We start from the raw sequence: 25600 nt of genomic DNA on the forward strand, positions 1-25600 counted from the left end.
CTATCCATGTGGAAATGTGTGCTATCTACTACTTACCTAGGTTTAAAAAAATGTTTTAAATCCCTTTCTTGGGGTTTTAGTCTTGGGGTTTACAGTGTTTTACATTTGACTCTCCCCTATATAAATTAAAATCTTTTATTTTTAGAAATATCTTTTAAGGTCATTCAAAGTCATTTGGAAAATAGCCAATAAATTAAGAGGAGAATTTTTGTTGAGGAATTAGGGAAGAAAGAGATACCATTATCTTTGTATCTAATAGAAGGTATGAGGATGAGTGGGACACATCATATATTTACTTTCAGCCTAAAATAACCCAGATTACATCATTTTTAGAAAACAAGGAACTTCTAAAAATTGGTTTTATGTCAACCTGAAACAAAACAAAAACAGGGCACAGGTGAGCACAGTATCCATGTGCTAGGGGCTATGTTTGTAAAGTGTGTACACTATCTTTCCTCAGATGAGTCACACATAACTTTTGATGATATATGTAGACTTACATCGTTTATTTTTATTAAATTTATTTGCGCTATTCCAATTCAACAGCAGTTTGGGGGGAGTATATAAATCAGTTCCCATACTTAGCACAGCTGTCATATCTCTAAATCTTCTAAACTCCTCTAAAGCAATTCTCCCCAAACTTTCCATGGGATGTGATGTTAAAGTTGTGTGAAGGGAAAAAAAGGGGGGTGGGGGATTCTGAATTAAGTTAGTTTAAAAGTCTTTTTTATGACTTTCTAAAGATGTGAGGGTAGACTAGTAGAGTAGGAAGCTCTAAGATGTAGGGGGAGGAGGGTTATTTGTACTAAAAACTTCTTTGTACAAAAAAGTTTAATGCTGCTAACACAGACACATGCAAAGATTAATATGCATGACAAATCAGAACTACATACTCAAAATTTTACATTACAACTTCAGAGTTCTTGAGTTAAGTCCAAGAGAGAGTACCAAAATTTACCAAAAGCACTGCCTCAGAAAAGTAGATAGATTTACAGTTTCGAGATGAAAGCAGTCAAGAAACTATTCCTCATCACCTCAAAAGAGAAATTATTTTTGTAGCGCTATTTGTAAAAATTATTATTTTTCCAAGGCAAGTAGTAGCAACTGGAGTGCTTTGACATGCCGCCAGCAGTCACGGTGATTTAAAGGAATGGTCAGGGCATTGCTATAAACCAATAATTTAAAAGGGTTGGAAGCTGCCCTTTTACAACAGGGATATACATATATGGACTTAAGCGTGGGCCTCTGTTATAGAATTCAACACAAGCATTAATCCATTTATGGTAGGGAATTTTCACTTTTCAGCCAGCTCTAACCCAATCAGAAAATCTCTGGACAAACACATGCTATATTCAAGTAACACTTTTCTTGTAAAATGCAACTATTTTATTGGAAGGATTTATCAAGGATAAGACAAAAGAATAATTATATTACTTACATGATAAGTGATCTGTGGTTCCAATGATATGAAATAATTGGCTATAAACTCCTTGATATCTTGGATTTCTGTCTTGCATTTCATAAATATTTGTCATCTCTAAATATTACTTAAAAGTGTGTCCAGAAGATAGTAGCTCTTATAAGTATCCTCAACCTTTTATTTTCCTATAGTCCTGTAATTATTGGTGCATTGAAAAAAAGGAGAGCTCACAGTTAAATTATTATTGTCGACAAAGATGTCTATGTCGCAAAAGTACCACACTGTGGGGTGGACAGTCTGGTGCAGTCCATAGTTCACTGGGCAGGAGAGTGTAAACATGGGTTTGAGTTTCTGTTAGGTCCTGTAGAAAGGTGGTGAAAAGGAAGGTTTTGGCAAGCTTTGGGTCCATATTCCAGCTCTGTCATCTATAAGCCTTGCTTAGTCTTTGACTTCTCATATATAAAACATGAATGCTAACACTTATCTCAAAAGATACTACGAGGATTAGGTACAATCAGGTAAATAAAGTGCTGTGATAAGCAGATTTTTAAGAAGGTCCCATGACCTTTACCCCTGGTGTTATCCCCATTATTATGTTACTTTATATGGAAAAGGGGAGATTATCCAGGTGTGCCTAATCTAATCACAAGAGCCTTTAAAAAATAATTTTTCTCTGGCTGGGAGCATAAGAGGAATTCGTAGAGATCGAAGGTGCAGAAAGTATTCTAGGCACTGTTGTTGGCTTAGAAGATGGAGGTTGCCATGCTAAGGAACGTGAGTGGCTTCTAGAAACTGAGAGCAGCAGCTGGCTGACAGCCAGCAAGGAAACAGGACCTCAGGCCTATAACCACAAGGAAATGAATTCTTCCAACCTAAGGAGTGAACCTGGAGGCAGATTCTTACCCCAGAGTTTCCAGATTCGAGATCAATCTGCCCAACACACTGATTTCAGCCTTTTGAGACTCTAAGCAGAGAATCCAGCTAAGCTACCCTGACTTCTAACCTAAAGCATAAATGCATGTTGAGTTGATTCACAGGTGTTGTTTTAACCTGCTACATTTGTAGTAATTTGCTATGCAGCAACAGAAAACTATTACAAGTATTTATTGGTGTGTGACATAGAAGATGTTTATATATTTCTTATTAATAACTAATAGGCTCAAACAAGTCACTTTTAACTCCCTTGGGTTTTAGTTCTTTGGTCTAAATGAGTTTAGTTCTTTGATAAAATAAGGTTTGGCTCGCTGAGTTACGAGTTCCACTCTAAACTTCCATATGTCTAAGAGTTCATCTTCGGCTTTTTAAACTTTTGAGACACATCTTCAACAGGCCGTCATTGTCTGTTGGATCTCTTCCACTCACTCTCTAGATCCATTCTGCACAGTACCCTGTGCTGTGCCCTAGGAGGCTGACCCTGAAGGACTGCAGCAGCGTGCTACCTTGTCCCCAGCAATGGAAAGCACCAGCAGGAGGTCCGACTGATGAAGAAAATGAGGTCTGAGAATTTATTTCCTAGCTTCCTACAAGTGTACAGGGTGCTAAGGGGGAAAATGATTTACTTTGATTGGGGGTGTGTGGAAGCAGGGAAAGAGGGTGCCAGTGACTGAATTGTGTCCCTCCCCAAATTCATATGTTGAAGCTCTAACACGCAATGTGACTGTACTGAGAGATAGAGCTTTCAGGAGGTAAAGTTAAATGAGATCATAAGGGTCGGGTCCTACTCTGATAGGACTGGTGGCCATATAACAAAAGGAAGAGAGAGATCTTTCTCTCCCTCTCTCCATGTACACACACTGAGAAAAGCACATGTGAGGACACAGCCATAAGGTGGCCATCTACAAAGCAGGAAGTGGTTCCTCACCAGAACCCAACCATGCTGATGCTTTGATCTTGGACTTCGAGCCTCCAGAACTGTATGATGATAAATTTCTGCAGTTTAAGCCACCAGTATATGGTATTTTGCTACAGAAGCCTGAGCTGATTAATACGAGGTGCAAAGAAGACTTCTCAGAGACAGTGCTTGGGCTAAGACTTAAAGAGAACAGGAAGGACTTTTTGTTTCCAGGTGATCAGATGTAGGGTCTTTCTAGGCGAAGGGAACATGAGACAAGGCACAGAAATTTCAGGAAATAGCATGTGTCCAAGTAGCTGAAGCACAGGGTGCCTGAAATGGGAGGGGAGGCTGGAAGATTAAGCAGAGGCCAGATATTGAGGTTTTACATCAAAGGTCAAAGACTTTGCTTAAAGGATCAAATCCAGTGGGAAAGCACTGTAGGTTCTAAAGCTACTACATGATAGTATCCATTTTCAAAAGACCATTCTTGTGGCTGCACAGGAGGCCAGACTGACAAAAGTAAAGAATAATTAGGCTCTGATTTTTACAATGTGCTCCATTGCTCCATGAAGCCCTAAGGGCCTCAAAAGCCAAGGGTCACCATGAAGATGGAGGAGGAGGCTAAGTGGGCAGGATCCTGAAACCCCATGTCCACTTCAATCACAGCAGTTCTGTGGCCCTGGACCAGACTGGAATCTTCATTACACTCAGGACAACCAGCCTTAGAAAGTCTGTAAAAGTCTTCAAAGACTGTACTGAAAATGGCTCATCTGGAGGTCAAAGGCACTTAGCCTCAAGCCTTCCAGTTGTGGTGAAAAGGTCAAGGAATTATCAAAAATTCTAAAAAATGTTTCTGGACTCATGCCAGGAAGAAGACAGAAGTACTAAATAACACCACTTGGACAGACTATATAAACCCAAGTTAGATTGGAGGCCATGGCAAAGCCCTAGTTTTTCATGGCTCTTAGCAGATTCTCAGACAATACCCAGGTAAGGAGATGAGACTGTGAGGAAAATTTAAATTTTCATGTTATAGAGATCTGCTCTTACTTCACATTTTTATCTAAAAATATCAGATGAGTTAGCTACAATATGAAAATAATATAGAATAAATAAAAACTCCTATAAAATAACCTGCTTTAGAGAAAAGATGCCATCACTGAGGATGAGCTTTAGTATATGTGCTGCCGAAGCAAGCACTAGGATGAACTTTAAAAATCTCATTAGTGGTTTTTGGCAGATGTAGAGTCAAACTAGAGTACACCTAGGAAGCAAGAACTGTGTCCAGCAGAGGGCAGTGCAGCTCTCCACAAAACCCGCTGAGTACAAAGGAGAGTCGTGCTCACATTAGCAGCTGAAATATTCTAATCCATGAAAACGATTTTGTATCTAGTGACTTTACCTTTCTAAAACACGACAGACATATTGACAAACTCCTATGTCCCTTGAAGATGTAGCACAAGGAAGAGCTATTAAATTAGTCTTGTAATTTTAAAATTCCCTGGAACATTTTAGCTCCTTCCAGATAAAGAATTTGGTGAGGGCTAAGGTCTCCTTTGCCTTCACTATGTAAAACAATTGTCTTTGTTTCCTAAGATGTGCTAAATAAATGAGCTTTTAAAAGAGCCTAATATCCCAAACTTTATTTTACATTCTTTAACTTACACTGAATACAACCCCAACAGCCGATAACATTTTTTATTCTAGAGTGTTTCCTATGGAAATATGCAGTACAAAAGCGGTTCTCAAGTGAGATTCATTCCAACAGGCAGCTGCCGTCCTAATAGTGTATGGTTGACCATTTTGATTTTTACTTCTAGCAATAATGTGCTAATTCAAACTTTGAACAGAGTTATAAACTATCATAATGGTCTTGACAGCCACTGATGAACAACATTTATGTTCTTCAAAAGAACAGGCTTAAAATACCCATTTTAGGTTTATATGACATACTTTAAAAAAAACATGCAAATAAAAGCTATACAAAATTCACATTTTTGATCCACCAACATTTCTCCTCCATGTATAGGCACCTGACTCAAACCAAGACAATGGCAATGAATTATTATGTTTTTAAACTAAAGCATTTCAAAGTTTTTCAGTAGTAAATTTACAGCTGAAAATTCTGAAAAGACCTTAGATTCAAGTTCATTTCCTGACAACTAGGACGTGAATGCTCAATTCATCATATTTATTGTTTATCGCAAATATACAGATGAGATGTTTTTAACAAAAGAATAACAATTAAATTAATAAATAGTCCTTCAAGATTACCACAAACTTATTTGCCACTCATAAAAGAAATAGATTCAGTATTTTAGTCTCATAAGAAAACTGAACAACAGCAAATAAACAATTCTAAATATAGTTACTATGGCCTAATTAGCTCAAATAATGATAGGAAGTCAGAAAAGCTTTATTTCTTATTTATTTCTTAGAAAAGAATATAACAGATCCACAACTTAGCAACCATGCTGGATAACTTGTAAGTGATGTCCACTGTCTGAGGAAGCAGTGACAAAAAGTAGAAATTACTAATGCGATTGTAGTTTTCAAAACATTACCTCCAGAAATGCAGTTCGAATCCCTCACATTTTTCTTTGCATTTTAAACAGGGGGCTCCAAATCCTTGCTCATGACCTAAGCCCATCTGTTAAGAGAAAACAACAGAGATCTGCTGTTACATTTTTTAAAAATCTAAAAAAGTTCAATAAATTATATCTTTAATTTCATTTAGCACTCCTGTTGATATAACTTTCAAACAAATCTTTTACGAGCATCACATTGTTTCGTCAGTGATGACACCCAGGTATACTATATGGCGATTCGTGATGACACCCAGGTATACTACATGGCGATTCCAAGTACATACACAACATACTTTGTATTCTTTTTTTTTTTATACACGGGCTTAGTTGACGGCATGTGGTATCTTCCTGAAGCAAAGATCGAACGAACCCGTGTCCTCTGAATTGGCAGGCGGATTCTTAACCACTGCACTACCTAGGAAGTCCATACTTTGTATTCTTATTGTTTTTTTCATGAATAGAAAAGCATTAGCATACAACTATATAAAAAACTACAAATATTACAAGTCACAAAAAGTCATGAATTTCTCTCTTTGGCCACCACATGCCCTGTATACAACAGGTACAGGGAGCAGTCAGAGGAGCCAGAGCTTGGAAAGAAAGCCTAGCCCCAAATAACATATTTTTTGGCAAACAAGGAATATGCAAACAATTTTGGGAAATATGATTTAATATTATTTTTTTTCATAAATATAATAATATTAATAGCAACAACAAACATATTGAATGCCAGGAATAGAGATAAGGACTTAACTCACTGAAATCTTACAGAACCCTCACAAAAAAATGGGCAATATATCTTAGAGATGACAACTGAAATTCAGAGAGGCTACAGAGTTGCTTAAGATCAAAGTGTTAATAAATGGTAGAGAAGAGATCCAGCTCCAAGTCTATCTGATTTCAAGGTCTGTGCTCTTATGCCCAAGGTAGGGGTGGAGGGGTAGTACTACCACCCTTATTATAGCAAACCATTTTTTTCCTTTACCATATTAAGCAATAATCCTCAGGAACTTCTGAGACATGACTTAATAAGCAGAAAACCAGGGGGTGCAGATGAGGGAAGGACACAAGAAGGCAATGTAAGCTCTTACCCAACTATTGATATTAGAGTAAAAATATCAACTGGCTTTGCTTCAGCACATCAGCAAATCACCAGTGCCTTGATTATTCTGTATTTTAAATATCACACTGGTGACTGCTGACAAATTTGTCACTGCCTAGTGTCTGCGGTAAGAGTTCAAGCCAGACAAGAGATTTTTTCCAATGGCTCTCTTTTGTACCTTTAACAAGTTGTGTTTGCAACTGTGTAATCAAAACCACATTGTAACTTGTTCCTTGAAAGATCAGCTTGACCATGCCCTGAAGTTTAAAGGAAGACCTTCCTTTCTTTCTGAGGAAAATTACCACATCCTCTTACCATAACTAAGGGGATATTCAAAACCAGCTGGTCCAGCTGGCTGCGGAGGAGAACCTATAATATTTTAAAGTTAGACTGTCTCTAGAATACTTTCTAAAGAAGATGAAAATCTGTCCAGCATTAACTAAACTTTGTCACCTTTGCCATGTCTCCATTACCAATTTCCAAAAGATTTAAAATTCTCTGAATTGTCCACTTTAACACTAGACACTTTTTTTTGAAAGAATCAAGTTATTTCCTTGTCACTGATCATTATAGTTCACAGTACATAAATAAAGTGGGTTATGCAAAAGACAGAGAGAGTCTAGTTATTTTAGTTTTCTGGTCTTCTGCAAGGAACATAATTAAAGAGTTTTCTCCATTATAATATCCATAGTAAAATGAACAGCAAATCTAAAAAGGTCAATTCTTGGTACTTCCCTGGTGGTGCAGTGGTTAAGAATCCACCTGCTGATGACGGGGACACAGGTTCCATCCCTACTCCAGGAAGATCCCACATGCCACGGAGCAACTAAGCCCATGCACCAAAACTACTGAACCTGCGCTCTAGAGCCTGTGAGCCACAACTATTGAGCCCATGTGCTGTATCTACGGAAGACCACACGCCTAGAGGCCGTGCTCCACAACAAGAAAAGCCACGGCAATGAGGAGCCCACGCAACAAAACAAAGAGTAGCCCCCACTCGCCGCAACTAAAGAAAGCCCGTGTGCAGCAGCTAAGACCCAACACAGCCAACAAATAAATAAATTTATTAAAAAAAATAAAAATAAAAAAATAAAAGGGTCAATTATTTTTCAAACCCTTTCTAGTATTCCATTACAGGCGAGGTAACAATCCTGAATCTGCCTGGTATATGGATTTGCCTCATACTATATTTCATGAATCTCCTGCTAAACTCTGATCCCAAATGAAAATTAAGATTACATTATTAAGGCTTAATCCCATAATTTAGCTTAAATCAGCTGCTTCTAAACTCTCTTGTATATAATTCACAGTAAGAAATACATTTTACTTCATGAAAGAGAACACGCACACACACAAAACTTTTTTGTTTTTAAGTGTTTATAAAATCCTGAAACAAAGATTTACTGGCTTATATAATAATAGAGAACTAAGTACTTCTGCCTGTAAGTTAAATGGCCACCTAAACAAATTCTTGCCTGCCTTCAAATTGAAATCATCTGGTCTGAGCAACCCTGGCCTTAATAAAATACCAGAAACATACTGAACCAATACCATCTCATTCTGTATTTCTGAATGAAACTTGGAAGTTCAGCTAATATAACTAGAATCTCAATTAGTCAGCAGAGATTTTACACCAAGGCCTCAGTGTAGCTCACTGCTGATTTACAAAGTCAGCCTTGCAAAGGGGCAAGTTGTTTCAGTCCTACCTGCTTTTTAATCTTCTTAAAATGGTTTTTTTATTAGAATTATTAGAACTGGTGGTGTTTTATGAACATCTACTCTTTTAAAGTGCCCCACATATTCTTAGTGCTGGACCCTGGTATAAGAGATCAGGAAACTAAAATTCAAAGGAGAGATGATTTGCTCCTGGTCACACAGCTAGTCAACAGCAAGCTAACCTAAAACCCAGTGTCTAACTTGTGCTCCACTGTGCTGCTGGGGCAGACTCTGTAGGATGCCCAGTGGGAGCCCTTCTGTTTTCCAAAAAGATTCCCTGCCTCATTTCTGCTTCAAGGAAAAGAACGCAAGCCCCAAGCCTCCTGCAACACCCTCAGTGGAGATGACTGAGATCTATATAAAGAGATGCCTTAAATCAGACAGGGAGGTTGGGAAAGCTCTTTTGAACAAGTGATACCTGAATTGAGCTGGAAAAGATGAGCAACATCTAACTTGGTAAAGAGAAGGAGGAAGTACATTCAAGGCAGAGCAGACACCATATTTGAAGCCTGTGACAGAGAGGGATGGTCAAAACCAAGGACATCTTAGAGTGCTTGAGAGGTGACAGGGCCAGCCTTGTACTTGTAGCAGATCAAGTGAGGTTTTCTCTCTCTCTCTTTTTTTTTTCCTTTTCCTGAGGGACAAATAAATCCTCTGAAGCATTTGGCACAGTGTCTTAGGCCTCTGGGTTTAACAGAGAAGACATTCCCAAAGAGAGGATGAGACTCTAAGGAGGAAGCTCTAGAGAAACGCCATGCAGGCAATGGGGGTGGGGTGGAGAATGGGGGGTAAGAGCCCCTCTTAAGTTCTGCTGTTCAAACTTCAGGGGGACCCGCAGGAAGACCAGGAGATCCGACTCTGAGAAAAGCAGTAATTTGAGAAAACGGCTCTGCGGTCTGCCCTGGAAAGCTCAAACAGCACTGCTCTAATGTTCTTCCATTCCCAGTAGCCTGTCTGGAAGGTCAACTTAATCTCCATACAGGCTCCTTCCTGCAGTTTGAGTTTGTGACCACCTTAAGAACATGTCCCTTCCCACCTCCCCAAACACACACTTTCCTCCTCCCCCAGGGCCCAGACATAAGGAGAAGAGGACTCTCAAAATATCACAAAGAGACAACAAATGAAAGAGAGTGGAATGGGGTCATGGCGATATGATACACTCTCTCCTGCGAACCCAAAGGAAGTACAGTAGTTCTAATTAAAAAACAACACGCAAATGAAAAAAGCACCTAGTTTTCAAACCCACTGTTAGCAGCTAAAGTGATCAGAGTTTCAGACTGGCAATGAATTTATTTTCTTTTAGGGAATTTCATTAAGAGAAATGATTTTATAGCTATAAACGAAACAGTAAAATCTCAACATCCTTGACATCCAGCACTGAAACTCTCTAACTTATGCTACTTACTGGGTCGGTACATCTTCCATAACCTTACCCTCTTTATCAACCTCTGTTAGGATACAAAAGCACAAAGCCACTCAAACAACCAAGATCTGTGTTCACACTCCAGCATTTTCCCTGTTTCGTCAATGTGCCTAGTTCCAGACTAAATTATAATCCAGAGTGCAATGTGTTCTCTAATCCTGTTCAGTCCAAAGGAGATGATAAAATTGCACCCCAGGAAACATATCTCTACTGGTGTGAGGCAACTTTCTTCTGCTTTTGTTCCCACCTCAATTTAGGCATCCAGGCATCTGCTATCTTCCCTTTAACAAGTCAAACATATATCAAATGAAATAAAATGTACTAATTTTACTCTGTAGTAAGATGAGCTTCAGAGCCAAAACTGCCCTAGGCATAGTTTCTCAAGATCTATTCCGAGACCTTTTGGTCAGAAGTCACAGGAGCTGGGATACCCCAACTCTTTCTAGTCTCAGTTTGAGGGTATGGAACCCCATCTGTCCTAAGGGCTCAGCCAATTTCTCGTCCTCCTTACTCTGTGTTCGGGAATTCTTCTCACTATACCTCGTCCTTCACTTTACCTGCAGCCAGACTGCATCCTTTGGTCAGAGTCCTTCTCCTTTCCTCAAGAGCCATGGCTGTTACTCTTAGATATCCAGATCTTATAAGTCAGTTTCTGCCCAAGTTTCTGGGCTGGAGAATTCTTGGTAAGGGATGAGAACAGGGAAGGTGTTATTTAATGATACCCATGGTGTGTGGGAAGGGGTGCTAGAAGAAGGGGAGTCCAGAAAGTATTAGCTCCTCAGCTGAAACAGCCTGGCTGTTTGGAACGTGACGTTCAGATTACTGGACTAACAGAAACATCAATATGTATGTCCTCATATGTAATATATCACAAGAATTAGCTACACCAGGCATTAAGGAAATGATCAAGAATTACATGGCTAAACGGTGAAAATGTAGAAAGAGCACTGGAAGAGAGTCAGGAAAACTGATCTGGTCCCAAGGTATCACTGCCAAGTCCAGTGATTTTAGAAGTCATTTTTCTTCTCTAGGTTTCATCTAGGTAAAGAAGGAACTAAACTGGATCAATTCTAAGACACCTTTTAATTCTAAAATTATGACTGAAAATCATGCTTCAGATTAACTTCATCTTAGTTGCTATTCAGTATGGTTGTCTGCTCAACATTTAAACACTAAATAGAAAATAATTATTTGAGAAAACTAATATATTATTGGCTCTTATAGGTCAGAATCATTTGGAATTCAGCTTGAAATAGTACTGATAGTTTATGAAGTACAAATAGGAACAAAATATTTAAGTTCTGAAGGATAAGACAAAGTTCTGTTGCACATAATTATTTCAACAACAAATGTGATATAGTATTCCCTGCAGAGTCAACACTTGTGGCTGAAAACACATGTTTTTCATAAGCACACAAGTCCTAAAGCTGTCTACTTCATATAATTTTAGTAATGCATTCTGGCCAGCATCAATATAAGGCTATGACAGATTAATTTTTCTTCTTCAGTGTCCAAGAAAACAGGTCCTTTGGATTGACCATATTTGGAAAAATTACAGTCATGCTTTAGGAATACCTATCAAGGTTCTTTGAAAAAATAAAAATGACTATATAATATTTATCCTGAAATACTAGTCATAGACAAATAAGACTTTTTAAATATCCTTAAGTATAAGATCCAGATACTGAACTTATAGCACTATGATCTGTGCCTCCAAACATTCCCCATCTCCTGCTTATTTTAGAGTAAGAAATGGGAATAGGATCAATTTCTCCATATTCATAATTTCAGGCAACCAGATAGGCTGGCAACATTTCAGGTGACCCTCATGACCCAGGAAAGGGTATTGCATGTCAGATACTTTTAAAGAGAAAGGAAAGAAGAGTAGGGAACATCTGGTATTTCAAACACTCTGAGCTGATTTGGATACAATTTGGGTCTGGAAGATATTACTCAGTATTCATGGTGAGATCATCTGATTCATGCTGTTTTTCATAACCAAATTTCCCTCTGGAGCAAAAACTCATATGTGGTTACTAAACAAGCAAGTGTTACTAAGACTTCTTTAATCATCTTGGAATGAAGCTGACCAAGGTAGATTATATGAATACACATATATTCTCTCTCTCTGTATATGTGCATGTCTATTCATCTACCTATACATATATATGTTTACATAAATATAATATTATACTCAGACATTTGAGATCTTGTTCACACAAATGAATATTCTAGACAAAGGAAATACATTTCAAAATAAACAATTCTTCTAAGCACGTGGCTCTTTTAGAAACCTGGTATAATCTGTGAAGTTCCCCCCAACCAAACAAATTGATATGTTTTCATTGATCTCTGACATAAGATTTTAAACAGTTTTAGATTTTTAGCTCAATGCCTGTTTCCCATTATCTGCTAAGATTTTCAGTAACCACCCCCCACCAAAAAAAAAAAAAAGGTTAGGTTACATAGAAAACCGGATTTAAGTGTAAAAAGAGAGGTATCCTTTAACTTTAATATAGTTTGCCAAATGTTTTAGGTGAGAATACAAAGAAATAATTTATTGTGATTAAGAGCTACTATTCCTAGTAAAATTGCTGTTATCTTTTCCTTTACTCATAAGAACAAAAGCTTCCCCTCTCTCACTTACTCAAGTCTGAAATGTATGCGAAGAATGAAGAAAAAGTCATTACCACCCACTTAGTCACCCAAACTTGGGCAGGGAGGCCTCTTTATCCTTGTCTAAGTCATGCTTTTTATGTCCAAGTCTTGCTGGTCTCTTCTCTAAAACCCACATAGTTTGTTCCTTCATCTCCACTCCAGTGCTCATGGTCAAATTTCTATCACATCAACCTGGGATTATATTCTCCAAACTGATCCCTCCCTTCATATAATGTCATAGTGCTGCTCCCAAGATTATTTTAATAAAACCCAAAGATGATCATAACATTCCCCTTGTTAGACACTTTTAATGAGTTCAATGAATTTCACATGTCTCAGCTGGCAGAGAAAGGCCTTTTCAACCTGGCACCACCCTTGCTCCTGCTCCCTTCCTCACACCCCTCCCCTCCAGCCGTGCTCTGCTTCTGCATGAGATTTTCCCTTTCCTGGGTATCATTTCTCTTCTCCTCCCATCTGGTAAAATGCTACCCTCTATATATCCAAACGGCAGTTACTCCATGATACCTTTCTTGAACTATCCTCAGCCAATATCTTCTGAATTCCTATTGGACTTGCTTCAAATTCTATTATTTAGTCCTTTTTTTCTATACTATGAAGTCCATTTACCCCACTAGACTGTGAGTTTCTTGTTCATATTTGAATTCCTGAAGCCTGCTGCACAGCCTGAGATTGGTAGAAATGCCAGAAAGTGTTATCTATTTATTTAATACTTGTTTTAATTATCAAATGATCTATGACATAGACCCTTCACCCCAAGGAACACCCATTTCTTTTCACAAAAAATTTAAAAAAGGGCTCAGGCAGGGGTGGTGGTTATAATAGCAATGGCAAATATTTATTTAGCAATTATGTTGTCAGGCATGGTTATAAGACTTACATGGATTATCTCATTTTATACTCATAACAATTCTATGAAAACTATTAATTATCTGCATTTTCATCCAGATGAAACTAAAGCAGAAAATTCTTTCGGCCTAAGGTCAGTTGCATTGCAGAATGCCTGTTCTTAACCACTAGTACCTAAACATAGGTCATGAACATGGAAAGACCATACGTTAGATAAATATTTAGTAACTTAATTTTTTAAAAATAGAAAGAAATATAATTTTTAACTTGAGATCAAAATATTACAGCCAAGAATAAAACAATTAATGAAGGGTCTTTAGTCAAGCCCACTTATTCAGAAGCAAGTGGGAATAAAACTCTTCATGGCAGATTCTAGGATTCATTCCCACATCCCTTCAGTTTTTCAGTGCACGAAGTACAAAGCCAGAGCCCTACATGAATCTATATAATAAAATCCACTGTGAGACAAACAGACACTTTTTTTGTTCACACGTAGTAAATCATCACTAACAAATCATTGTAATAGGAAAGAAAAGGAAACAAGTGATCTTTCCGTCTAAGTAGTTTATAATAAATTCTGTTCTGGAGGTACTGGGTCAATCTTCCTGGAACTTTAACAAATTAAATAGATAACTCCCACCCAGTTTTCCCCTACATTTTTTAAGGCAGTACCAGTATTACGTAAGTGACACAGGACTGTAAGCAAGGCAATCTGTCTACTTCGGTCTGAAATGTAATCAAATTGCAGCAGATTACCTAAGACATGTATACAACCTCAGTAAATATAGTGACATTTTTGATGAAGATCAGAAGTAGATCCTGCTGCTTTTTTCTAGGAAACAATAATGAATTTTAGTTTCGGTAGGTCACCTTGAAGCAATTCTAATTATGCTTTTCCTTAACGAGCACTGGTAGTTATGAAGGTAGAAGTGGTAGCAAATAGAAATACCTCAACCACCATTTGTTAAGACGTAGATACCTACTAGGCACAATACATACATCACCTCAGTTAATTCTCAAGACAACCTGTGGGAAAGGGTTACCACTCCTATTTCACAAATAAAGGCACTGAGACTTGGAGAGATTAAGTAATTTGTCTAAGACTGCCTGGCTATCTTGTGGGCAATCTGCCAAGTGCAGAGCTGAGATTTAAATCTTGGCATTTCTAACTCCAAATGAGCTCTTAACTACAAAGTCACCACTTTTTTCTCCAAAATGGGACTCTGAAGATAATTAATAATTTAAATGAGTAATATTCCTCACCTGTAACTTCTGTTTTGAACAATAGATTTTGATCTGAAAGACTGCCTATTTGTCACCAGCCAGAGCTCCTCCTTCCTAGACAAACCAGAGACTGATTATAAGAAACCTGAGTGTCTGCAGACCAGCTGCACTAACACTGAAGGCCCTGAAGTAATTACACACACACACACACACACACACACACACGAGGGCCCTCAAAAGAATTAAGAATTAGGCATGAGTCAAGGAAAATATCCAGGGTCCTGATGCAAAATAGGTCTCTTCCAATGTTACAGAAAGAGAAAAAATCTTTTAAAAGAAACAACGAAATACAAATGAGCAAATCAAATCTCAAAGTTGAAAGATCTTTATTCAAAATGTGCAGACTTATCACTAGTACTGAAAATTACTTACTATATTATATAGATGATTCCTTACATTTATGTAGTGTCCGTGGGTAATATAATAAGGCAAAAACTGCAATAATTATTTTCATTTTTTTTTCCAAATCACTAAATTCCTAGATTTATAACCGAAAGCCTCTGAATTAGTTGCAAATTACCCTAAAACTTGGGAGCTGAAAATAACAAACATTTGTCACCTCATTGCTTTCTGTGGGTCAGGTTGGTAGGAGTGGCTTACCTAGGTGGGCTGGCTCAGGGCCTCTTATAAGGTTGCAATCAGGGGTCAGCTAGGGCTACAGTCATCTCAAGGCTCGACTGGGGGGAGATCCACTTTTAGGCTCTCTCACATTGGCACCAATGACATGGCAGCTGGTTTTCCCAAGGGCAAGTGATCACACAGAGAGTGAGAGTACCCAGGACGGAAACTGCAGTCTTTAATCTTGGAAGGGACAAACCAGCACATCTGCCATGTTATATTCCTTGGCGGCAATTGACCAGGTCCAGCTCACACTCAAGGGAAGGGGAATCCACAAGAGTATGAATTCTAGGAGGTGGGGATCAATGGTGGCCACCTTAGAGGCCATCTACCACAGCATCTCTTCTGTTTTGATATTCGAATGCTAAGACTAAGTGATTTGTGATGACAGACTTTACAAAGGGAGGGAATATAGGGTGTGCTTATCTACCACCTGACTTTATTTCCATTTCAAATATTTAAATGTCTCTTCACCCAAACGGGCATAGTAAAACAAAACTTTGCTCCTTCCTTATAAATGCTCTTATTCCCCTCAATTTGTTAACCGTTCACTCAGTCAAGATTAAGGAACAGTATTCCAGAAGACAGGGTAGAATATGAGTTTCAGTTTCTTAAGTCTTATTCTCTAACCATCTCAACATATATACACATTTGTGTACACACATACACACATACTTGTGTTTTACAAAAGTCACAAACCAGAATACAAAATATCAGGTTTGACTAGCAATAAATTCCTAGAAATATACTTAAGAGAAAAATCTCACAATTTTTATAATGTGTCATAGTCCTTAACGAACAGAGAATAAAACTGGAAAAAGATTGGTATAAACCTTATTCTATTATATAACTCTTCTGGTGATGGAAAGTAAGGGAAAAAATATATAGCACTTCTTTGTGACATCAGAGTGTAAATTACTTGATTCAAATTAGGTAGTATTTGGGACTTCCCTGGCAGTCCAGTGGTGAAGACTTTGCCTTCCAACGCAGGGGGTGCAGGTTCGATCCCTGGTCAGGGAGCTAAGATCCCACATGCACCGTGGCCAAAAAACATAAAACAGAAGCAATATTGTAATAAATTCACTAAAGGCTTTAAAAAACAATCCACATCAAAAAAAATGTTTAAAAAAAATTAGGTGGTACTTATAGTCAGCAGTTTATAACTAACTTTTCAGTACTGTGTACTTATTCGAAACCTAATGTATCCTCACAGTATTATTATGGACAAAATAATTTACATATTTTTTTAAAGACTGCACTTATTTTAGGTAAGTAAATTACAAAATGAAATGTATTGTGTCTGTTCAGTTTATGCTGGTTCCTTATAAACATTTTTTCAAACTGACTACTATCAAATTATTTTTAAACTCTTATGTTAAAGGCAGTCACTGTGATATTCACCAACAGAATACTACTTCTGCGAATTCTGCTCATAAAGGGCCTCCTTCTAACTCTGTTACTTTGAGAAAGACAATGCAGGCTATAAAAATGTCACAGGTTACAACTGCTGATGAAATAGCTTCTTAATTAAGATTGGCTGAGCTCTGGATCAGTGGAAAGACTCCGTAATGCATGTGCTTTTATACACAGGCCTCACAGACTCCCAATTATTAGCTATAAAAGGGATTTTTAAAACTTGAATCCAAAAGGCATCTGTAGGAGTCTCTTAAAAGAATTTAGATGATGACAAACAATTCTAATTTGGTCTTGTGTCACTACCTCCACAGCTGGCTCTAAAGAGTGGATTCCACAGATAGTGCTGTGTATTGAGAAGCCTTTATTAAGACTGCATATCCCCAAACTTGAATATTGACATCATTTTTTACCAGGCCTAAGGGCTATCGTATTATTTCTTTAGGAGTAACCTGTTATAACAGAGGGGTTAGGATGACTATACAATTAAGTGATTTATTGCCACTAATTGCCTATCTAATCAGAGCACATGCAGGAAAAGAGGACAGTACAGGCGTGTTTCCAGACCCAGAATGAAGGGAAAGGCCTGTGGCACTGGCTGAGAGAGCTGCCAGAGGAGACCCCCAGGGGAGCATGTAGCATCCAAGGGAACCTGGAGAGAAACACTCAATGGAGAGAAGGCACAGAAAATTGGGGGTAAAAGGCACAAAAAGACAACCTTATCATTTTCTACCTTTGCCCAGGATTGGTATTCAGGTGTATTTAGAGCAAAACCAAAGTCTTACAGCACAGATAGGGGTCTTGAAAACTGGGAAAGGAAGGGAGAGATGCAGGAACGCTACTGCCAGATGCCTTATGCTTATTTACTTATTGTCTAGCCTTTTCACATCATCCCTTACTCTAGAAAAAATTATGTTTATGTTATGTGCTGTGTAAACATAAGTGCCTTAACTAATTTTTGACCCATCTTTTGATTTTTGATCTATTAGAGAAGTGGTTTGGATTCACATGCTTTTTGTTCTATATTTAAACTATAGCCCAAGGACTTCCTCACTACAAAAGGTACAGAGACATTATTTTAGATTTGTCTGGGGTTCAGGGGAAATAGACAACTTTCACAACATGCATATACCACCTTTTTACAACTAGAATCAAATTTCAGTTGCAGATTAATTTAATTTTCCTTTATTTTGATGGAACAACAAGCAAAGAAATCAAAATTAGATTTGACTAGGTTAGAAAGGGGGCTCATTCTCAAGTGGCCAATGATGTCAAGGAAGCTACAGTGTCCTGATTCTTTATTCTTTCTTATGTACAGAGGGCTATGAGGGTAATTCAGAATGAGAAAAACCTTCTCTAAGACCTTGTTATAGCTTTCACTGTGGGTGGCTGAGAAGACTTACATCCTAGCAATAAGTTATGATCTGTTGCCTAACAAACCACCCTTAAACATAGTGGCTTAAAGTAACAACCATTTATTCTGTAGTTTCTGGTCATGATATTCTGCTTATGCTTCTGCAGTTTAGCACCTTGGGCTGGGTTCAGCTGGGTGGTTTTTCTGGTCTGAGCTGGGCTCACTGCATCTGTAGTCACCTTTCAGGTGAGCTAGGGACAGCTAGTATAGGGGAGCCTCAGCTGAGATGTTCCATGTTTTCTTTTTTCTTTAAATTAATTAATTTATTTTATTGGCTGTGTTGGGTCTTTTTTGCTGTGCACGGGCTTTCTTTTGTTGCGGTGAGTGGGGGCTACTCTTCGTTGTGGTGCGCGGGCTCCTCATTGCTTTGGCTTCTCGTTGCGGAGCACGGGCTCTAGGTGCGTGGGCTTCAGTAGTTGCGGCACATGGGCTCAATAGTTGTGGCTCATGGGCTCTAGAGCACAGGCTCAACAGTTGTGGCACACGGGCTTAGTTGCTCTGTGGCATGTGGGATCTTCCTGGAGCAGGGATCGAACCCGTGTCCCCTGCATTGGCAGGTGGATTCTTAACACTGCGCCACCTAGGAAGCCCTGTTCCATGTTTTCTATGTGGTCTCTCATCCTCCAGTGGGTTGGCCTAGGCTAGTTCACATGGCAGTAGCAGGGTTCCAAGAAAGTAGTTAGGAGCAAACAAACTGCTGTGAGATCCAAGCTTGCAGGACACACAATGTTACTTCTACACTGTCTACCACCAGCCCAGATTCAAAGGGTAGGAAGGCAGACTCCATTTCTTAATGGGAGGTGCTGCAAAGAATTGTAGCCATTTTTTGCAATTTACCACAAAAACTCTGAGGAAGATTCTTTTCAGGAAAACATACCTGTATTCTATACTGGACCAGAGTACCTGGTAATGATAAGTCAAATGCCCCTGCTAGAGAACCTAATCAACATAGCTTTGAAATCTTTCCCATAGTGACTAGCACATGGCATGCACTCAATGAAGTAACAGAAACATTACTTATAAATTTTCATTGTATCATAAAAAATTAAAATCAAAATAATTTGCAAATTATACAAGGAAAAAATGAAATTCAATAATTTAATACATCCCATTACTGAACTTTAAATAGTTCATTGTGTCCAACAAAGCATCAAGTATCAATAATTTTCTGAAAGTGTGCTGCCGTAAAATTCTTGATGATATATTCAGGTGCCTGTTAAATGGTTTGACGATCTATGCAGGATTTTCTTCCCTCTAAATTGGATTTCTTGATAATGATTATGATATATTTATTTATTATATGTGCAGGCACCATACTTTGTGCTTTAAAATGTTGATGTCAATTATTCTTATGCCCCTGTGAGGCAGATGGTTGTAACTCATTTTCAGATAAAGATCCTGAGGATTAGAGGGGTAAGTAATTTTGCCAAATTCACACAGCCAGTAAGTGCCAGGGCTAAGAACTGAACCCAGAATTGTAAAGCTGATAACCTTCCTGCAATTCTGGCTCTCCAAACATTTACTTATTGATACTAAGGTCTAGATAACTAAACAAAAACGATCAGAGAACATTAATAACAACACTGATCAAGTCCTCTCTATATATCAGGCACTAAGTGTTTACATGCATTACTTTATTTAATCTCACAATAATCCAATAAGGAGGAATTATCTATGTTTTACAGATAAGTCCCCTAAAGCCAAGAAGGCTAAGGAACTTGTCCAAATTTCTTGGGGAGTGTCAAACCGGGATTCAAACCTATGAAAATTCTGTTCTTCTCCTTCTAAACTCTGTGTTCCAAAGGAGTGGGCAGCAGTGGTCCACTGGATGATTCCATCCTCTGGCTTGATTTCATCTGATCCATGAGAAAAGTGCCAACAAATAACGTCTCAATTGTTTTTACGTGTGACATCTTAAAAGAAATATGGATATTAAGCCACTCAAATCTGTTTTGCCTCCCTCTGCCATTAATTTCTGCCTATTTCTCTTGGGATAGTTTTCTGTTCTGCTACCACTGGCAGAGTCTAACATATAGCATCATTTGAATATTTGTAGAATCTACTTTCCATTTGTTGCTGTATTTAAAAGGCCAATTTTGTAACTCCTCTTAAAAACCTTTGGCAACTTGACATTTTCCAGAGAAATGAGTTCTACATTTCTTCACATGGAGATCATATGACCTAGCTAGGGCAAATCTGGAGAGGTCTGTTAGTCTCAAAACTAACAGAAGAGTGACTAGATTAAAAAAAGAACCCTCTAAAAAATCAAGTAAAGGATATCCCAAGGTCAATTTTCCTTTATACTTTTTCAGAAGGGTCAAAAACTAAATATCAGTTGTCTGTGAAACTGTGCAGAGTATCTTCTCAGAACAGACTCTTGATACATGACAGAACTTCAGAAAAGTATACTTAAACCACCAAAGTAAAAAAAAAAAAAAAAATCCCACTATAGAACATATGATAGGCTGAAGTAATGACCCCAATTCTTCATTCCCAGGTAGTAGTTTTAAACATCCACAACCTTGCCTCATAGTCATTAGACTGCACTTATCCTCCCCATGAGTTTGAACTTGGACATGTGACTTCTGTGACACATGCCCACGACTGCTCCAAACTTTTGCTTAAGATATCTAATGATCTAAGGAAGATGAAAGGTATGGGGAGCCAATGTAGTCCCAACCCACAGCTTGGAGCCAAGCCCAGACTACATCAGCTAGACTCCAATGTGAAATTTCCTCTCTTCCTCAAGAGATGACAGAGTGTATTAAATAAGAATCAAGATTAGGACAGAGCTATTGATCCTCAGCAGTAGGTTAGGTTCCTGTACAAGCTCAGTGGCACACTTCCTAAATTCAAACCTGAAATCTAGGAAAATCACAAATCACTGCAGATCATATACCCTGGCTTTATTTTAGAAGAGTCAACACTGAGAATGTTATGGTGTGAATACCAAGGGTTTACTGACTTCTTGCAGCCGTGTTTCTTTGGCTCATGTTATTTATTCTTCCTGGAATTCCTTCTTTGCCTACTGAAACCTTATTTATCCTACAGAAGTTAGTTTGAATGTTGTTTCCTCCATAATGTTATTAATTAAATTACTTCTACTTCTGAAATTTCATAATACAGTAGTTGCCCCTTATCTACATTTTTGCTTTCTGAGGTTTCAGTTATCCACAGTCAACCATGATTCAAAAATATTAAATAGAACATTACAGAAATAAATAATTCCTAAATTTTAAACTGCATTCTTAGTGTGATGAAATCTGGAGTCTTTGCTCTGTTCTGCCCTGGATACAAATCATCCCTTTGTTCGGCTTATTTAGCTAGTTAGTCACTTAGTAGCCAACTTAGTTATCAGATTGACTGTTGCAGTATCACGGCAGTGCTTGTGTTCAAGTAACCCTTATTTTACTTAATAATGGCTCTAGGGGCTTCCTAGGTGGCGCAGTGGTTAAGAATCTGCCTGACAATGCAGAGGTCACGGGTTCGATCCCAGCTCCAGGAAGATCCCACATGCCACGGAGCAACTAAGCCCGTGTGCCAATAAATAAATAAATAAATAAATAATGGCTCCAAATAGCAGGAGTAGTGATATTAGCAATTTGGATATGCCAAAGAGAAGCCTTAAAGTGCTTCCTTTAAGTGAAAAGGTGAAAGTTCTCCACTCAACAAACAAAAATTGTATGCTGACAAACAAAAATTGTATGCTGATGCTGCTAAGATCTATGGTAAGAAGGAATGTTCTGTCCATGAAATTGTGAAGAAGAACAAAGAAATTTATGTCAGTGTTGTTCTCGCACCTCAAACTGCAGAAGTTATGGCCACACAGTGCATGTTAATTGCTTAGTTAAGATGGAAAAGGCATTAAATTTGTGGGTGGGAGACACAAACAGAAAACATGTTCCAGTTGGTGGTAACATGTGACACCAGAAAGCATGGAGCCCACACAAAGACTTCAGCAAGGGATCCCCTAAAACAAATTACACCATTTACTGTAAGTAAGGGATGGTTACAAAGATTCAGGAATAAGTTGGGACAGAAAAATATAAAAATTACTGGAGAAGGCTGCATCTGCCAATGAAGAAGCCACTGCTGAATCTCTGGCAGAGTTGAAAGTTAATTAAGGAAAGAGACCACGTCCACAAAACTTTTATTACTACAGTATATTGTTACAATTTTTCTATTTTATTATTAGTTACTGTTGTTAATCTCTTACTGTGCCTCACTTATAAATTAAACTTTATCATAGGTACGTATGTATAGGGAAAAACAGTATACATAGGCTTTGGTACTATCTGGTGTTTCAGGCATCCACTGGGGATCTTGGAAGATATTCCCTGTGGATAAGGGAGGGATACTGTAGTTGTCTGTATTTCTATTATTACAGGACTACAAAGTTTGGCAGTCTGCAAACTGTTGCTTACCAGTCTGTGATGAGACACAGAAAGAAACCAGAGAGAAAGCCATTAGGAATTGTTAAGCAATTTGACAGTAATTTTATGTCTGATACATTTAATTAATTAATTAATTAATTTACTGGCTGCATTGGGTCTTTGTTGCTGTGCACGTGCTTTCTCTTGTGGTGAGCGGGGGTTACTCTTCATTGTGGTGTGTGGGCTTTTCTTGTTGCGGAGCACAGGCTCTGGGTGCGTGGGCTTCAACAGTTGTGGCACGAGGGCTCAGTAGTTGTGGCTTGTGGGCTCTAGAGCGCAGGCTCAGTAGCCGTGGCACACAGGCTTAGTTGTTCCGTGTCATGTGGGATCCTCCCGGACCAGGGCTCGAACCTGTGTCCCCTGCATTGGCAGGTGGATCCTTAACCACTTTGCCACCAGGGAAGTCCCACATTTAGTTTTTTAAAAATTGGCCTCATATTTGTCTTTTTTCTTCCTTTTACTAATTCATTTTTATTGTGTTTTTAAAAGTATCAGCCCATGACAGATTCAGAGTTTTGAGAAAATGGTTCCTCAACATAGATATCTTGAGCAACACTGTATTACAGCACTTATTTCATTCTCTCCAGCACTGTAGTTAGTTTGCATGTCTTGCCCACTAGCTAGCTTGCCTACCTTCCTTCTTTTATCCACCAAGGCTGACATCACAGTGTTTCGGGGGATAGAAGCTCAACAGGTGATATTGATAGAAAAGGAGTTGAGATTCTGTAGTCTTAATTTAAACGGACCTTTTAATATTCTCTATGAAAAACAAAGGGTGACTCTGTTTTGTTTAAACATTCAATTATTTTTATTGAAGGCCAGTACCCCTGTAAAGGAAATATATTCTTTACTTCACTTTGTGACTCATTCTATCAAGACTTCTCTGATGTTACACTCATAGAAATAAAAATCCACCTAATGTTTGCATGATCATTTTACAGTGAAACATGACATCACTTTATCTTCAAATAAAGCAAGGGCAAGTTCATGGTGGCAGCAGACATATTAATGGATTCAGCACTAACGCATTGGTGCTAGGCTTTCAGCCTCCTTTTTGCTAGGCTCACTGTTTAGATAAGAACCTTTGTAACCAAAAGACACCCTGAAACCCCTTTTTAAAATTTGTATGGTGGTCAGAATGTCACTGTAATAGACACAGGCTGAATCATTTGTGATTTGAGGATGATCCAGCCTCATTCAGAGACTAATAATATTTATGTAGTGGTAGCTGGCTGTCATTTGGCAGATGAGCTCTCAGCAGTCCTCACTGCCGGGCTTCTCCCACAGTTCCCCGCCTCGAGCCATGTTCGAACCCAAGCAGTCCTGCATTCTTGGCAGACTAGCCAAAGACAAGAGAAACTGGCAATCCTAAACTATGCTCTTCTCCTTTGTTGAATATGACCAAAATAAAAGTAGTGATACCTACAATCAACCAGTTTTTATATTCATTGTGACAGAAACATGAAATACTTCCATAGCACAGTTTCCAAATAATACCTAGTGACTTTCTTTTGGTTCTTTTCTCTATCACCTTCTGTTCTCTCTTACTGTTTTTTTCACTGGCAATAAACAGTGATTATAGTGGCTGAAGAGAAAGAAAAGTAATTAAAAAGTCATTTTAGGGTCATTGTATGAACTTACATTAGAAAATTATAGTCATGCATATTCTTATCTAATTTCCCATTATTTAAGTAGGGAGTTAGGTAGATCAGGCACTTAGAAAAAAATACGTGATACTACTTTAAGTATGACTGGAGTTCTTTTAAAGAAGAGTCAAAGATTGGAGCTGGATAGCTGAAAAGCATAACCTCTAAATTTAATCCTCTAATAACAGTGCTTAATGCAAGTTTTAATACATGGATTTTACTCAAAGACCAGAGGTGCATTTATCAATTATCAGATTATTTTCCTTAAAATCTTGAAAATTTATGAGGTTTTAAAACCTATTTTCAATTTGGCTAGTCTTTTCTCTATTTGCCTCTCCTTGAAAAAGATGATTTCATAATTCATAATTTATATAATGCTCCCTGAACACTGCCACTTTGTAAAATCAAAAGTAATTTCCTGTATGTACTACATATCAATGATCTAATAAACAGATTTTTAAAAGTCATTCTTTCAGGTACCATGACAGTACTTAACACAAAAATTAGTAATGACGGTGAACACGAAACACAATACAGGAGTGACTCTTGTAGGGCATTTGTAATCAGGAAAAAGACAGTTTGTGTATTTTATAGGTGTAAGACTGTAAATATTTTGGCTTTATCCAATTAAGAGCTTTTTTACATTCTAACACATAAAAGCTGCTTTCTCATTTCTTTTTCATTTGCCGTTAGTTAAGATAAATAACTCCTAATTACAAAGTTTGCAAAACCAGGAACCAATGCCAAGAATCACCACTAAATAGGACATTCTGTATTAGAAATCCAGCGTACTGCTGATCTGTAAAGAATTCACTAAGGGGGTAAAATCCCATTTGTGCTTACTTTCTATCATTTATTTTGTCATTTACTTTCATTTACTCTTTTTTTTGCTCCATCATTCCTCTCAACAGTGTTAGTTCTATAATACAAGGTACTTTGTCTTTTTTGTTCATACTATACCCCCAGAGTTTAGAACAGTGCTTTGCACATAAACTATTCACATAGTTTTTAAATGAATCATCTTATTTTGGGAGAGAGAACTTTTAAAGACAATAAAAGCTCTATTATTTTTCATTTTCCTGTAATTAAGTACCAAGGAAAGTGATATATCATGCCTAGGCTTACTTGACTCATGCTAATAGAGAAGTCTGTATGCCTTTGAAGCTTTATACTACAGATTTAAA

At 38.0% G+C, this 25600-nt stretch overlaps 1 protein-coding gene across 1 annotated transcript in view; it reads right to left on the bottom strand.

The window, feature by feature from the left end:
* Positions 1-25600, bottom strand: part of TES (testin LIM domain protein) — a 46401-nt gene that overhangs the window by 14604 nt on the left and 6197 nt on the right. The window contains exon 2 of the mRNA XM_057732796.1: positions 5819-5904. Within this exon, the coding sequence (XP_057588779.1) occupies positions 5819-5904 (86 nt within the window). The remainder of the gene's footprint in view (positions 1-5818; positions 5905-25600) is intronic.

The sequence above is a fragment of the Hippopotamus amphibius genome, chromosome 4 (assembly GCF_030028045.1).
Source record: "Hippopotamus amphibius kiboko isolate mHipAmp2 chromosome 4, mHipAmp2.hap2, whole genome shotgun sequence".
In the NCBI taxonomy this organism is placed as follows: domain Eukaryota; kingdom Metazoa; phylum Chordata; class Mammalia; order Artiodactyla; family Hippopotamidae; genus Hippopotamus; species Hippopotamus amphibius.